This window comes from Tupaia chinensis, unplaced genomic scaffold (genome assembly GCF_000334495.1).
Source record: "Tupaia chinensis unplaced genomic scaffold, TupChi_1.0 Scaffold138407_1, whole genome shotgun sequence".
NCBI lineage: Eukaryota > Metazoa > Chordata > Mammalia > Scandentia > Tupaiidae > Tupaia > Tupaia belangeri.
The window spans coordinates 3,164,180-3,181,481 of NW_006198305.1; the positions used below are offsets into that span (position 1 = coordinate 3,164,180).

The 17,302-nt window shown below is 42.3% G+C and overlaps 1 protein-coding gene across 1 annotated transcript in view; it reads right to left on the reverse strand.

Annotated features, from left to right (window-relative positions):
- Nucleotides 1-510, reverse strand: part of GDF6 (growth differentiation factor 6) — an 18,720-nt gene extending 18,210 nt beyond the window's left edge. The window contains 1 exon segment of the mRNA XM_027765486.1: nt 171-510. Within this exon segment, the coding sequence (XP_027621287.1) occupies nt 171-510 (340 nt within the window).
- Nucleotides 511-17,302: the final 16,792 nt, after the last annotated feature.

Below are 17,302 nucleotides of genomic sequence, written 5' to 3' on the forward strand. Positions count from 1 at the left end.
AGGCGGCAGAGCCGCGGGCTGCGCGCAGGCTCCGGGCGGTGATACCTTCTCTGCTCGGCCCCCACCGCCCGGCTCGCGCCCCTTAGGGGCCAGGCCGGGGCCAGAGAAGCCTCGCCATGGGCCACGCGCAGGACCCAGCTCTGCCCAGCCCCGTTCTCTCGGTGGGGTACCGCTCTCCACAAAGACAGGCGTCTGTCCCCGACCCTCGAGGTCAGGCAAAGGCCACGCGCCTTTAGAGTTTGGATCGATGCTGAAAGCTGCCGCCCTCCCCTGCAGGCCGCAGCCTCTCGCAGTCCCCAGCCTCTTCAGACGCTGGCAGTGGCCGCTGGGCTTCTTCCACGGCCCCTCCCGGACGCTGGCAGTGGCCGCTGGGCTTCTCCACCGGCCGCTCTCGGAATCCTCTTCCCTCTTGCAACCGGCCTCCTCCCCGCCTGCACCGCATCCCCATCTTTCCTCTCTCCTTTCCCTCCCGCCTTGCTGACTTTCTCCAAACCCAAGTTCCTCTCGCATTCCGATCCCGCTTGCTCCAGCCTGCTTTTCTTCTCACACCGCCCTCCAGTCTCTCTCGGCCTTCCCACCCTCTCTTGCTGGCCTCCCCGCTCCCCTTCCAGCGAACCCCTCCCTTTGCAGCTCTACCCCAATCTGTTTCTCTTCAGCCCAGCCTCGCCCCAGCACGAGTTTCCTTTATCTGTCCCCAGATTCCCCGTGCCTGTCTTCTCCACCCACTGCCTCGCTCATTCCTGGGCCTGAACGCGGGAGGACGAGGCTGCGAAGGGCTCTCTGTCCTGGGCTGCGGTGGACACGCGCAGCCCTGCGCACGTATTGAGTGATCAGGCACCCGCCATAGCACACTCTCCTCTAACTGTCCCAACAGCTCTGTTGGCGTGACTATTTTCGCTTTCAGGTATGGAAACAGTAAGGCACGAAGGAGACATGACTGTTCCAGGGCCACTCAGCCAGGAGGTCACACATGCAGCCCGGGGCCGAACCGGGTTCCCACCCCAAGCCCAGTGTGTGGCCTGCCACAGCATGAAAGTCTTCCCGACTTCTCTCTTTCGGTTCTAGCTTTTTTCCCTTTCTTATGGTTTCATTTGCTCTCAGGTGATTGCCTTCTCCCTGGCACTGCTCTGTGTGTGTCTTCCTAGTCTCTGCACTCTGCTCCCTCTCATTGTCTTCCCCTTTTTCCTTTTTGGTCCTCCCTTCTGACCCTGCAGGGACTACTCACCAGACAGTCTGATAGAGGAGGGGGTTTTGCTGTCCTGATCTCTTCATTCCTTTAAGTCCCTCAAGGTCTAGGCCATGCATTCCCCCCTCAACACTGGCCTCCCTAGATAATTGCAACCCCCACCAAACCAGGCCTGGTTCTAAGTCCTTTGCAACTATTATTTCACTTAATCCTCACAGCAATCCCGAGATAAGTGTTGTAGTATTCCTATTTTACAGATAGGTAAACTAAGGCCCAAGGTCACAGAGCTCTTAACCACTAAGCTACAGAGCTTGGAAACCATGCTCTCGTCTCCCCTGCTGCCGCGGTTGCCCTTCTGTCCCTATGTGGGTCCTGTAGTTTTGGTTTCCTGATTGTTCATTTCAGAACCCTTAGATTTGAAGGTGCTGTACATTGCTTTGTTTTCCTTCATCTCTTTGTGTTTTAAAATGTTCACGTAGTATTTGCTCAATTGACAACATAAAGAAATGTAACTGGAAGAAAAATTGTTTCTCTGTTTTTCTTCTTTTTTTGGTGCTACTACAATAGAAATGGTTTTACCCACGTGGATATCTTTCCACTCCTCTATTTATTTATTTATTCCTTTATTTATTATTTAGCAAAACTTTTCATGATTACAATTCAGGGATGGATACAATGTTGGATTCTTCTCTGTCACTGAAGACTTTACTACCACACTCTGTGTCTTCAGCACCTCTCTCTGTCCCTCAGCACCCCTCTGCAGCTCTTCATCACCCCTCTATTGGCCTACACCTCCAGCTCTGCAAAACCCCATGCTCAAAACTCTGTATTTCTCACTTGCGGAAACATTCCCCCTCTGCCTACCTGCCCCCCTCAGTGGCACATGGTCTTGTTTGTCTGTCCTTGCTCTGCACATGCCTCTCTGTCACTCAGGGGAGCTTCCGCCTTGTGGTCTATCTCCATCCCTCCCCTCAGGGAAATGAACGCTTGTGGTCTGTTATCAGTATTTCAATTTCTATCAGTTGTGGAGTCTGGTTAATGATGATTCATAGTTTCGAACCCTCCATGCAATAAATACGTTTCCTGCCCCTAGCAGCAGCCGGGCCTGTTCTCTCTTCATTTTTGCCGGGAGCAGTTATTATCTGCAACAAGTTATCAGTAAACAGGAAACAAAGTAAGGAGAGCCTATTAGCTGTGGTTTAGGACCTCCCAGCACACTAGAAGAGTCACATGGAACAGTAAATGATACTGGGACAGGGACCGCGAAGGATGTGGTCTGTTGTCCTTCAGGATTCTTCAGGGCAAATACTGCCCTTCCTCATTGCTGCTGGCCTCAGGTCTTTGAAGAAATGTCCTGGCTACTCTTCACCTGAAGGGCTGCAAGGATCACTTTACGGGCGAAGAAACAGGAACAGACAAACTCTGTGGACAGGCCCAAGGTCACAAGCTTATCAGAAATATAACCAAGACTAGGAGTCAGAAAGTTTTGGCTCCTAATCCAGTGTCTCCTCCATATTTGAAAAATAATCATATTTAGATATCATGACAATGATCTACAGTTATGTATAAAGCCCGATCACTTCCTCCCTTGTGGGTATTTTCCAAACTGGAATCTACCCCAATATAAACAATGCCAGATTAAACACTGTGTGTGTGTGTGTGTGTGTGTGTGTGTGTGTGTGTTATAAAAATAAAGATACAGAGTACAAACTACTATTCACAATCTGTTTTCAGATCTTCATAGAATATTGAAATTATTACACAGTCTATAAAATAATGCTATAGAATTTAAGTTCTCAGCATAGTCTTAGATATTTTTGGTCATTTCTTCAGCAGTATCTTCTATGAAGAACAATTTAAAAGAGTGACTATTTCTTGAGATGAACTAAGAAGGTCTGGTGTAGGCACCTTTGACAGCCTTACTACAGATTTCTCGCTCGGTGAGATTTCCCCCTCCCTCAAAACACATCGAAATACAAACTGTGCAGGATGGTATCTCCTGCCCCCGTGTGGATGCTGAGAGAGTTACAGTGGAAAACCAAAACGAGATCAGAAAAGGGAAAATTTATAGGCGTTTTTGAAGTTGAGCAAGGAATAGAGACATCGAACAGAATTTTCAGAAATTAGAGAATCACAGACAGGGTGTGTGTAGCATTTGGCAACAAACATTAATAAATGACAGATCTGCCTGCCGAGAAATACAGGACCAAAAGCAAATAGAGTTGCCCTGTTATTATCTCAAATCTTATCATTTAAAGAATAGTATTCTGGGACCAGTAGATGGCCTTCAAGAAAGGCATTGATTTTCAAGGAAACACTGCAAAGGAAAGGAATAGTATGCAATTCTATTTTTAAGTTAATGATTCTCATTCCTAATGAACAAATAATTTTCATTCCTCATATGAACCAGGTTTAAATGCCTATAGCCATACCAGATTAAATGTGGCTAAACTGAACTGAGCTCTAAAAATAAGTGGGGAGGGTCCAGCAGGTGGCATGGTAGTTAAGGTGCTGGACTCCCATTTGGTCAACTGTAGTTCGCATCTCAAACCTGGGGGCTTGAAAATCACACTGGGCATGTGTGTGTGCTTGCCCAAAATCTCAGGATGAGAAAGAATTGTGGCATGGCCACTTCCCCCCCACCCCTCTCTTCTCTCTCTCTCTCTCTGTCTGTCTCTGTCTCTCTCTGGCAAGCACACATGCCCTATAGCAAAACCTTAAAAAACAAAGTGGGGCTGAAGGGAGACAGAAAGCACATCAGAATGAAGCAGACTGCAGGCATCTTGTGTAGTGGATGTTGAGGAACTTTGAGGCATAGATTTGAATCTCAACTCTGTCACTTCCTAACTGTATGAATTAAAAATCTTCTAACTTTAATTCTTTCACCTCAGATGGAGATGAAAATATGTCCTTCTAGTTGTGTGTGTGTGTGTAGATTATGTACAATAACATGTATACTGGTCATAGATAGGAATAAGTATTGTGATTATTAATTAGCTATTTGGATTTTTAAATATCAAAGAATTATCTGATCATTTTAGTAGTTTTTGATCTTTATACTTTAGGGCTGACATTATATTTTAACTAGTTTTCATAATCTCTTAAGAATTTCTTTTTGTTAAATAACTTCTCTGCAAGGGCTAAGTTTGTTGGACTCAGCGAGCTGTTTCTGTATTTCACTGTGAATTTGTGGCAATACTTTTGTTCTGTAATGATTCGACATGTTTTATGTTTGTCCAAATATTCTAGATTAAAAACACATTGCAGTTTGCTAATAGGTATTGAGATGCTTAAATTGAGCAATGTGCCCTCTCAAATGAGTGTATAAGATGCTTATGAAACTAAAGATGATTAAATTCTAGGAATAATTTGGTGCTTGCCAAATCTTGCATAGAAATTACAATATGTAGGAAATTGTCTTTTTTGTTTAGGATCCAATTTGGTTTGAAAAATTACTACCAACTTTGTAAACATTAAAATAGAAGCAATAAAGATGTGAAATTTCACACAGGGGATCTACAATGTTTGGGTAATTATAAGCATATGGCTACTTTACATGAGATCTCTGTTGAAAGTGTATTTACTAGGGCTCTGGGAAAACAGAGGTTCTCAAATGCAGGGTTTATTTACATGCACTGAGAATGTCACATTTACTATCAATTTATCATAATCTTTCTCTGCTTCGGAACTCCAAAGAGTATTAACTAAATGATCGCAGTATCTGTTGTTTATTACCCTCTTGTCTATTTAATATACCAGGCTTTATTCATGGAAGAAAAGCACAAGGAGCAATTAGTTACCCAATCAAAAATGTCAAATACTTTGCCAATAATTTTGGAAGCAATTTCCAATAATTTTATGTATGTATTTAAGAACTATGCCTGGAATGGAAGAGAAGGGATTGTGGCATGGCCATCCTCCCTGAGGGGGTGGTGATTTCCTGCTTTCCCACTCTCTCTCTCTCTCTCTCTCTCTCCCCAACAAGCTATAAGGCAAAAACCTCTTTTTAAAAAATGGAGTTGCTGCCATATCACACGTCATCCAAATCACCTTTGATTATGCCAAGAAACAACTAATGTGTTATCTCAAAAACTGCAAGCCAGCTTAAGACTGGAAGCAATGTGATTTTAGGCATAATCATTTCACTATTGATGACTAAAATGATCTAATTAAAATCCTTGGGGGGGGGGGATCTAAGCCTGCACTGACTAGTTTCAACATATTCTAGACAGACTAAAAGACCAATTTAATTTCACACATTTGTAACATGTTTTCTGTTATTTATTTATTTATTTATTTATTTATTAGCTTTTTGCCATCGGGTGCATGAGCTGCCAGAAGAGAGACAGCGGGAAAGTGAGAGATAATGCCCCAAGGGAGATGGCCACATGCATTCCCTTCTCCTCCATTCTCCCGTCAGGATTTCTGGGCACGCGCATGAACTCGCCCATGCCTCTCAAACCTACACCATGGATTCAGTTATGGGGATCCAGTGCCTCAACCACCACACCACCTGCTGGCTCTTCTTGTGCTTTCTAAAAACATAACTTTCTAGAATGGTGAACTGGACTGGTGAGAAATGTACACGTGTTGGAATATTCACTTTGTAAGCTAAGTAACATGATTGAATGTATAAAAGAAATAGAAATAAAAACAAATAAAAATAAAAACAGTACTTCCATATGTATTACTAGGAATCACTAAAACACAGATTTTTTGCATATTCATTTTAGTGAAATGAGCACTTTTTTTTTTCTTTTTTTGGAGAGGTTTTTGCTATAGGGCGCATGCACTCACCAGACAGAGAGAGACAGAGAGATAGAAAGCGAGAAATCACCCCCCGGGGGGATGGCCATGCCGCAATCCCTTCTCCTCCATTCTCCTCTCAGGATCTTGGGCACGCACGCACATGCGCCCGGCGTGAGTTTAAGCCACCAGGTCCGAGACTCGAACCGCAGTCGACTATGTGGGAGCCCAGTGACATAGCCATTACACTAACTGCTGGTCCCATGAAATGAGCACTTTAAAGTGAGAAATAGTTGAAATTTCATTTTGAAATTAATTAATATGGATTAAGAGTTAGAAAAGTTTATATAAACTCTACCTTTTCTAAACAAACAAACAACTTTTCTCCCTGATTTTGCTTCTCAAGTGCTGAGATTATGAAATCCCACAGTTACAAGTTATAACAAATTGATCTTAAAAGCAAAGTACAAAGAGGGAAAGTAGAATAGCTGATGCCCCAGGCCAGAGGAAAGGGGGAATTGGGAATTAGTGTTTAAGGGTACAAAGTTTCAGTTTGGGAAGATGAAACATTTCTGGAAGTGGATGTAGTGATGTTTGCGCAACAATGTGACTATATGTAATGCCACTGAATTGTACATTCTATAGGTGGTAAAAATATCTATTTTATGTTGTGTATATTTTAATAAAAAACAAAAGTACAAAGACATAGTCAAATAATTCAAGAAATGTCTCTCTGCAAAATAATGCTTAAATAAAAGCCTTGTTAAGATACCTTTGTTGGCAATTTTGTTTTTTAACCTCACTTCACAAGCGCTTAATAAATGTAGCTGACGGGACCAGCAGATGATGTAATAGTTACGTTGCTGGACTCCCACATGGTCAACCAGAGTTCCAGTCCTGGACTCAGTGGCTTGAAACTCATGTTGGGTGTGTGTACATGTGTACCCAAGATCCTGAGATAAGAATGGAGGAGAAGGCATTGCAGCATGGCCATTCACCCTGGGAGGGGGTGAATTCTCACTTTCTGTCTCTCTGTCTCTCTAGCAAGTGCATACACCCTGTAGCAAAAATCTCTCTGATATAGAAATAAACTTAGCTGAGTGTGACTTCGGATTTATCTACGTTTATGTCAAGGGGAAATTTTTATTAATCTTTTTGTAGTTAAAACCCAACTCTTCTTTACTTTTACAATTATATCATGTGTACCATCCTTAATTTCTCACCTGATTTTTGTCCCCCTTAGATAAGACCATTTCAGTCAAATTAGAATTTGCTACGTTAGGGCCAACCAGCTAGCCTAGTGCTTAAAGGAGCCAGATTCCACATAGCTGATTGTAGTTCCAATCCCAACCCCAATGGTTTGAAAAACCGTCTGGCACATGTGTGAGAGGGTACCCCAAATCCCAATAAGAGGGAGAAATGGAGGAGAAGGGATCTCAGTGTGACTATGCCTATCAGAAGGTGCTTTCTCCTTTCACCTCTCTCTCTCTTTTGTCACTCTCTGACTAGAGCACATGATGTCTAGCAATTACAAAATAAAGAGTTTGCTAGTTCTTTCACCTCTCTCTCTCATTTGTCACTCTCTGACTAGAGCACATGACCTCTAGCAATTACAAAATAAAGAGTTTGCTAGGTTAATTCCATTTTATTAAAGGACTAATTTGTGAAGGCTTTTTGTTTGCTTGATTTGTTTGTTTTGGGTTTTTTTGTTTGTTTTTGTTTTTTGCTCTAGGATGCTTACGCTCACTGGCTCACTGGAGAAAGAGAGAGAGAGGGAAAATGAGAAATCGCCTCCCCCCACCCCCAGGGGAAATGGCCAAGCCAGTTTCTTCTCCTCCTTTCTCCTCTCAGGATATTGGGCATGCGTGCACACCTGCCTGGTGTGTTTTTCAGGTCGCCAGGCCCCTGACTAGAACTGTATTGGCAGCCACATGAGATCCAGTACCTTAACCACCATGCTATCAGCTGGCAAATGAAGAATATTTTTTTAAAGAACTATTTTATTTAACTTTTATTCATTGATTTATTTATATATTTATTTCAATTTGACTAGAGGGACAGAGTGAGAGAGGGAAAATGAGAAAGCAAGCTGCTAGGTCTGGGACTCGACTCATAGTCGGCCACATGGGAATCCAGTGCTCTTAACCACCATGCCACCTGCCGGCCCCAAAGAATATTTTTAACCATTGTACAAAAAGTTGATTCCACTGCTTTCTCATGCCCACTCCAATGTTTAAAACCCCTTAAAGGACAAATTCTGAAATAATAAACATTTATGATTTTCTTTTTGTCTTTTTTTCTAGAGTCATTCTTTTCTCTCTGTCTCATTCTCTTAACTATCAATTAATGCCAAATATCCACTTCACAGTAAATGAATTCCAGGATTAAGCTCCTAGAAGTATATACATTTTAATTAAAAACTGTAGAATATCAAAACATATTCATGTAAAAAACATCATGATTCTTAAATGGTGGCAACGCAAGCTCAATGCTGTTCGCACATGAACACACTGAGGTTGCTTTCCTGGGCTCCTGCCCTGTCTACCATGTGCATGTCACGATCATGGGCAGGGCAGGACAGGGCTCTAAAGGTAGGGAATCCAGACCACTCGTTTAGAGATGAGGAACTATGGCTCCGGAAATGGGTAAGAGACTTACTCAAGCTTGCCTAATTCATCCAGTCTAGAGCCTGGGCCACCTGAACTCAGGGCTCTTTCTAGAACACCTACACTTTTTCCTGGACTCTTCAATGTGTGTCCATCTGAATGTTTTCACTTTCCAACAAAATTGAAGACTCAGGATAATTTACATGTTTTGTATACATTTAGGTATTCCCCACTGGACTGGGCAACTATAATGTAGGTGTTTAGGTGCTTTATCTCAATGGGTGTTAAATATAGGTGTTTGCATGCTTTGTATATTTTTAGGTGCACTCGTCTCAGGTAAGGCATAATTATTGGTCTTTATCCTCTATATGAATACCTGTGTTGAAATTCTATATTTTTTTCTTTTCTCTTCCTCCTGCACACCAAAAATAATAGGCATCATCATCATCCTAACAAGCATCTTGCTTTCTTGAAAATGATTGACTCATGATCAGCTTTCCATTTTCCTCCCTCAATGGCCCTGGCTGCTCCAGCATTTGCACAGGACTCTACTGAGCTAAAGCTCTGCCCTCCTGTAAAGGCAGGCATGCAACCTGGTCTAGACAGACATCAGCAATGGCCATGTGTGCCTTTAATCCGATCTTCAGGAATTTTCTAGTTCTGTTAGGTAATAGAACCTGCCACAGCCAGAAGAAGGCAGTCACTGAGGTTGAATGCAGGGCAATTCTTCTTTTAATAAAACCAAACAAATTTAGGGAACCAGCAGTTAGTGTAATAGCTATGTCGCTGGACTCCCACGTAGTCGACTGAGGGTCGTGTCCTGGACCCCGTGGCTTAAAACTCACGCCGGGTGCGTGTGTGTGCATGCCCAAGATCCCGAGAGGAGAATGGAGGAGAAGGGATTGCAGCGTGACCATCCCCCCTGGGGGGTGATTTCTCGCTTTCTGTCTCTGTGTCTCTCTCTGTCTGTCTGGCGAGCACATGCGCCCTATAGCAAAAATCTCTCCAAAAACAAACAAACAAACAAACAAATTTAGTCGTTTTTACTGTACATAGCATTTAAAACTAGCAACCAGACTTATGATTGATGACATTACATGAGTACTATTAGAATTCTCTGTTTTACATAGCCTTTCTTTTTTGTTTAAAGAATTATTTTATTTAACTTTATTTGTTTATTTTAATTCGATCAGAGAGGGAGAAAGGGAGAGAGAGCGAGAGAGAGAGAAAGTGAGCTTCTGTCAGGTCTGGGAGTCTAGCTCCTTTAACCACCATGCCACCTGCCGGCCCCCATAGCTTTTGAAATGCATATTAAGAAAAATCATAGTTTTATTCTTCTTTGTAACTCTTGGTCAGACTTTTGTCAGCATAACTCAAGCTGTCAACAACATGCTTCAGACTTTTAGTATTTGTCCCTTCTTTTTCTTTCTTTCACTTTGAGATATTAGAGTCATTTTAACTGGACAAAAACTTTACCCCATAAAATTCCCTTCTATACCAAAACCCTTCCTTTTCATCTTCCTTACCAAAAATACATCTTCACAGCTATCACCTTTTCTTTTAAAATTTTTTCTACTTTTTTAAATTACTTCTTTGACTTTACATTTAATCATTGCATGTCTTTACAGTGTACTGTACGGGTTCTCGAAGCATAAATGCATTGCATGTCAAGCAAGTCAAAAATATTACCCTACATACTTCCTGTTCTTCTGTCTGTTACATTTTCATATTGAAGACGGTTCAAGCTTGCACAGTGGTTAATGCACTCATTAGCAATTTAAAGAGAGTAACAAGGGTGACGAAGCAGGTGGTCACATTAGGCACTGGCCTTCAGTTATGTCCCATTCTCTGACCCGCCCGAGCTTTCAATCTCAGCCAGTCCTCCTGCTGCACTCAGAGGCCGGTTCTCACTCTCTCCACTTCTCAACTGTTCCCCTCTCTTTTCATCCCCACCTCCTCCTCTATCTCCCTGCCTTTCCTTTTTCTCTCCCTTGTTCCATCTCTTCTCCTATTCCTTCTCCTTTGACTAGCTCAACTTGGGGACTTTAAGCATATTTAAAATCTTTCTACTCATGTTAGTCCTAGCTTAAGCACCACATGAATTGAACCCAATGTTTTCCTGCTAGGGAGGGGAAAAAAACCCAACCACTCGAAACTAGAATATTTTTCCTTTTATTTAAATGTAGCCCTTGATAGATTTATTTTCCCACGGTGGCCCTGAAAGGGAGGAAAAAATACCCTATCTCTCCCATAAGGATTTTATTATTTGGTATTTGTTTAAATATGGCATCAAATAAATACCGATTCCTTCCCTGTATTGGTGCATTTTTATGGTTGGGTGGAGCCAACAACAATTCCCTTGCTGCATTCTTTGAAGGTTCATATGGCTGCCATGGATTCCGTTTGACCCTCTCTTAGAAGTGTGTTCATATTTTAGCGATATTAAGCCGTGCTTACCTTGCCAAGAATATCACTTTAGGAGTATGATACAATAATATCCGAAATTATAATTGTACTGCCTAAAGTCTCTGCAATAAACATGTTAGCTTGTCTTGGCATTCAAGGCCTGCTACAGTCTAGCCCTAACTTCATCTCCCAGATTTCTGGAGCAGAGAGTTGGAGATCCAGCCACACGGTGTTGTGGATCCTTCTAACAACACAAGTGTTTCCTCCTCGCCATCTACCTCCTACAAACTCATGTGCCTCATCTGGAAAGCTGGCTGGCCTTCCTGCCTCCTCTCTACCATCTGTGCTTAACTGTAACAGACTCATAGTCCGGCACCTTCTGGATGGAGTCTACTGGTATACCCTGCAGTGGGGGCATATGTGAATCTGAGGGATAAAGAAAACAACTTTTGGGGTGACTTTATCAGCTTTGCTGCCTTCCATGTTCTCTGGCCACCTCCCCACATTCACTCACCTCTTTCTAGAGTAAGAAACACTGTGGGGGATGGGCCAGCAGGAGGCATGGAGGTTAAGGTGGCTGGATGCCACATAGCCAATAGTACAGTTCAAGTCCTGAACCCGACAGCTTGAAAAACACCTGAGATGCGTGGCCAAAATCCCAGGAGGAGACTGGAGAAGAAGAAATTGTGGCATGGCCATTCCCTCTGGAGGGTGCTTTCTCGTCTTTTTCTCTCCAGCAAGCACGTGAGTCCTATAAGCAAAACTTAAAACAATACTAGAAAATTAATGGAAAATGAAATTAAAGTACAAGTTTATTTTGGTGAAAAAATGGAAATCTCAGAGGGTTTTTTTTTCTTTTTTCTATTTTTCATTTTTTGTTTGTGTGTGTGTGTATGTGTGTGTTTTTATTTTTATTTTTTATAGGTTTTTGCTATAGGGCATGTGCACTTGCCAGAAAAGCAGAGAGACAGAGAGACAGAAAGCGAGAAATCACCCCCTGGGGCAATGGCCATGCCGCAATCCCTTTTCCTCCGTTCTCCTCTAGAGATCTTAGGCATGCATGCACATGTGCCCAGCGTGAGTTTAAGTCACCGGGTCTGGGACTCAAACCATGGTCAATTACATGGGAGTCCAGTGACATAGCCATTATGCCAACTGCTGGTCCCATGGTTTTTTGTTTGTTTGTTTGTTTTTTGATTTTTGTTTTTAAAAGATTTTCCCCCTTTGGTTTATTTTATAATTATACCTACCTGTAACTGCACATGAATACACAATGAAATAATATGAAAGGATACATAGTGATGGTCCATCAGAATAACCTACTGACCTATTGAAAACAACCGAGCCTGTAGGGAAGCATCGCCTCACATACTGTCTTATAGCAAGAGGAGCAGGTTATAAATTGTTTTCAAGGTGAGATACCATTTTAAAGGTGGCCTTCAGTCTCTATATCTATTTTCATCATTTTAAAAATAATGTACACTTTTTGTGAACTTCTTGGAAGATCCCTCATATTTATTCAGGGCCACATATCACCAAACTCTCCCAAAAGAACCACAAAGAGGCTAAATTAATTGAGAAATTAATTTGAGAAATTCATAATCACCATGACAATAAGAATCATAGGAAGTCATATCTGAGAAAGGCCAAAGAAATCACCCTGTTTAACTGGCCCAAAATAAGCAGTGAGAATAGTGTTACAAACTGCCCAGGCACAAATCCCTCCTCTCCCACTGCAGCTCTACAACCTCGAAATAGCACAGAACCTTCGCTGGCCTTAACTCCTTCAGCTGTGTTAGTCAGCAGAGCACCTAACTCACAGGCTGGCCATGAGGATTCAGTGAATGAAAGCCACAGAACACTTGGAGTAATGACTGGCACACAGAGATAAGGGACTGCTATTAATGTTATTTTATAGATGAGAAAAACGAGGCTTGGAGTTGGGTCCTGTGCCAAGCATCACACTTGGAGGCACAACTGGGACAAAAGCAGGGGTGAGAAGTCCTGTCTCTCCAGTCCCATTCATCCAGGTAACAGAAAGATGGATGCATCAGGGCCAGCAAGTGGCGTGGTGGTTAAGGGCACCAGACTCCCACATGGCCGATGACGGTTTGAATCTCAGATCTGGCAGCTTGCTTTCTTGCTTTTCCCTTTCTCTCTCTCTGGTCAAATTAAAATAATAATTATAATTATAATAACAAGTGGAATTAAATAAACAAATGATTCTCTAAAATAAGAAAAAAGAAACTTGGAGGTATCTTCATGGACTTTATTGTAAATTGTTTTTTAACTTTCTTTTTTTTGGGGGGGGGGAGAGGTTTCTGCTATAGGGCACGTGCGCTCGCCAGAAAGACAGAGAGAGGCAAAGAGACAGAAAGTGAGAAATCACCCCCCAGGAGGGACGGCCACACCGCAATCCCTTCTCCTCCATTCTCCTCTCCTCTTGGGATCTTGGGCATGCACACACACGCGCCCAGTGTGAGTTTAAGCCACCGGGTCCAGGACTCAAACCACGGTCAACTACGTGGGATTTCAGCAACATAGCCATTACACCAACTGCTGATCCCAGTATTTTTTTTTTAAAGAAAGGTTTTTGTTATAGTATGCATGCACTCACCAGAGAGACAGACAGAAAGGGAGAGATCACCCCCCAGGGGGTTGGCCATGCTACAGTCCCTTCTCCATTCTCCTCTCAGGATCTTGGGCACGCACGCACATGCACCTGACGTGAGTTTTAAGCTGCTGGTTCAGGGACTCGAACTGCAGTTTACTAAATGGGAGCCCAGCAACATAACCATTATGCCATCTGTTGGTCCCTATAGAAATTTTTAAAGGGTAACAGATTAGAACAAGGACTGATCAGAGAACTGATACCTTTTTCTTTTTTTAAAATTTATTTATTTTTAAAATTTATGTCTTTAATTATTTTTCATACAATAAATTATTATACATCATTTAGATTGTGAAGAGACTTTACCCAGCATGATTTACACCTCAGTCCAGCCCAGTTGAGACCACCATACACATCCTCGTCAACAGATAATAAACCTTATCTGTGTCCCACAAGTGTCTTACCTCTCCATTCCCACCTAATTTCCCACGCTCTTCTGAGAGCATAGGCTCTGTCAGCTGTGTTTGCCCCCTTTTCGAGTGCCTTCCTAGAAGACTCACTAGGGACTTCTTACATCTCATTGTCCAGAGCTGTGTGACATGACCACTGCTAAGGAACACTGAAAGATGTTTCCTAGCTAGGCATTTTGTTGCCCTTATAAAATCAGAGTTCTGTTAGTAAGGAAGAAAATAATTAACATCGGTAGGCCTATGACAAGTGCTTTGTTGTCTTCAGTGGCTGGTTAGTTATTTTGCATAGCCAGGTCACAACCTGTGATTCAGGAAGAGAAGGGAGATGAAGCTGGCTAGGCAGTTGGAGCTGAGATGATGCAGGGCCTTGGAAGTCATGCTCAGGAGTCTAAGTTGTCTCCCCTGGGGAATGAGGATCCACTGACAGGGTTTATGCAGGGGAGTGATTTGATCAAGTTAGTGTTTAGGTAGATCATTCTGAGTGAGGGGGTGGGTAGGGGTGCAGATGATGAGTAGGGGAGGTCTCCTTTGAGGTTAGTGCCCAAACCTATATACACAGAAGAGTTACAGTTAATAGTCTCTGAATGGGATAGTACTTAAACTAAAATAGTGGCAGTGAGGAAGGAGAGGAGGGAACAAATTCAACAAGTATTTAGGAGGTAAAATTGGCAGGATTCGGTAATTGGTTGGATGGCTGGGGGAAACTGGGGTGTAGTTTAAGAATAGTCTTGGTTTTCCCATTGGTATTTGAGATATGGAACACAAGAAGAAGCAGGTATGGAGTATAGATTATATAGCTTCTTCAGGATTCCAGATCTTCTGGGCCACTGTTCTATCACCCTGTATTGTGTTTTTACCTCTCTTCCCTTCCCACACTCTTATCCAACTGATACCTTTCTCTAATCAGTATCCAGGCATGCTAGATTGAAAACAAATGGGCAGTTTCAATATTGTGGCCTAATGATCTAGATTGCAGTGTTTTTCAAACAATGGATTGTGACATGATCGTGGGTTATGTCATCAGTTATGACCAGCAATTTATGAAGCGAAGAAATAAAATGGAATAGGACAGGATAGAATAGAAAATGTCAGAATGCCTTGGGCATAGTACACATATTTTCTTGAAAAATTTTTGTGCTGTGTGAATGTGTGTGTTGTGGGTTACTCTGAAAATTCTTACTAAGAGATACGGTTGTATTTTTTTGGAAAAATATTTCTTTAGGATTATGCTCTAACTTATTCTTTTTATTTTAGCATGGTTATATACACAGCTAGAAACTAGGAAATTGATAAGAAACAGCAACCTCCTTATTCCTTTGGAGTAAATGGTTCCCTCAAAGAAGGTCATTTCAATTCATTCTTCTCCCAGATACTCACCTACTGCTACTGCATCTGTCATTTCAGGCAAAATAACCAGGACGAAGGGGGAATGGAGGCTACTCATTGCTACCGCTCTCCTCTGGAAAACTATCCTGTTGACCAGCCAAATCCACAGCCTGACCGCAGTCTTTACATTTCCATCAGGAGAGGTTGCACTGGACACTTGGTTGATGGCAGAAAAAATATTAACAGCATCAGCTGAAATGAAGGAGGGATTAAAACCTGGAGCCAGTATCTCCGAAGACACAGCTCACCCAAGGAAGCTTGTTAAACAAGCTGGTGGTTCCCTAAGATTGTCTGCAAATGTGCAAACTGACGAAATGTTTACAGAATCCCTGGTACTCTACCAGCTAGGTTTACCTTTGGCAAACCACCCTGAGGACTCTGATTACTGTGGGCTTGTGATTATCTTCCTTACGTGGCTAGAGATGAAAGAAAACGGATCACTGAGACCAATTATTTCAAGCTGCTGTTCTCCCCCCACAAAGAACTGGAGATCTCATACAAGACTCTTTTAAGTACTCAGATGCATAAGGAACAAACTTAACTTAGCTATTCCTCATCTTGTTTTCCTGACTCCATCACAGTTTTGGCTTTGTGTATGGGGGGTTTGGGGGGTAAGCGAGGGCAAGTGTACAATGAGTGGTGATTAAATCAAGACAATTCGTGTATCCTTCATCTCAAGCATTTGTCATTACTTTGTGGTGGAACATTCAAATTCTTCTTTTTCAATTACTCTAAGATATACAGTCAATTATCGTTAACTATATTCACCCTGCCTTATTTTACAATTCCAGAAATTACTCCTCCTATCTATCTGTAATTTCGTTTCTGTTCATCAACCTCACTCTCTCCTCTCTTCCCCCACCCTTCCCAGCCTCCAGTAGTCACTCTTCACTTCTCCATGTCTTTGAGGTCATCCTTTTCAGTTTCCACATATGAGCGAGAACATGTGGTATTTATCTTTCTGTGCCTGGCTTATTTCACTTACCAGAATGTCCTCCAGGCTTGCCCAAGTTACCTCAAATGACAAGATTTCATTATTTTTAAAGGCTGAATAGTATTCCATCATTGTGGTGTGTGTGTGTGTGTGTGTGTACCAAATTTTCTTTACCATTGGTTTGTTGATAAATACTTAGACTGATTCCATATCTTGGCTATTTTGAATAGTTCTGCAATAAATATCGGGATACAAATATTTTTATGACATATTGATTGTTTTTTCTTTAGATATATGTCTAGGAGTGGGATTGCTGGCTTGTATCATAGTTCTATTTTTAGTTTTTTAAGGAACCTCCATACTGTTTTCCTTAATAGCTATACTAATTTATAGTCAAATGTTATTTAAAGAAATATATTGAGTTAGCAAAACCCAGTCCAGACCAGTTAGCTTCAGAGTACACTAACACGCTTTAGACCCAGGTAGCTGAGCAGCTATAAGGAAATTAGTGACAAAGTCAGTGGGAAGACTCTACCAAAGTACCCAAGAAGTAGTGGGTCAACCACCCGGGTACCCGCGAATTTTGTTACCATCATCTTTCCTTAATATTTAACTTGAAAGTGTTTGGAGCCTGTGTGCCACCTATGTGGGAGACTAGCATCCTTCCTGCCCCCAGCATTGCTGGGGATTCTTGGAAGACTACATTTTCTCTCGTTTCTTCGTATTCCAATATCCGGTTTATAATGAATTTTTAGCTCCTTCTGCTCGTCTGTGGCTAGCTGTCTTTTCTTGTAATCTCACCTCGAACGCAGTTCTCATCCTTTCAGCCTCTGGGTTGCCATAGTGTACAAGAACACCTGCATGGAAGGCTGGGACTGGAGGTGCAGGGAAGGTAAATGGTCCAGCAGCCCAGGAGATGACTTGAAACGCATTATCACTTGTCTCCTAAACAGTCCT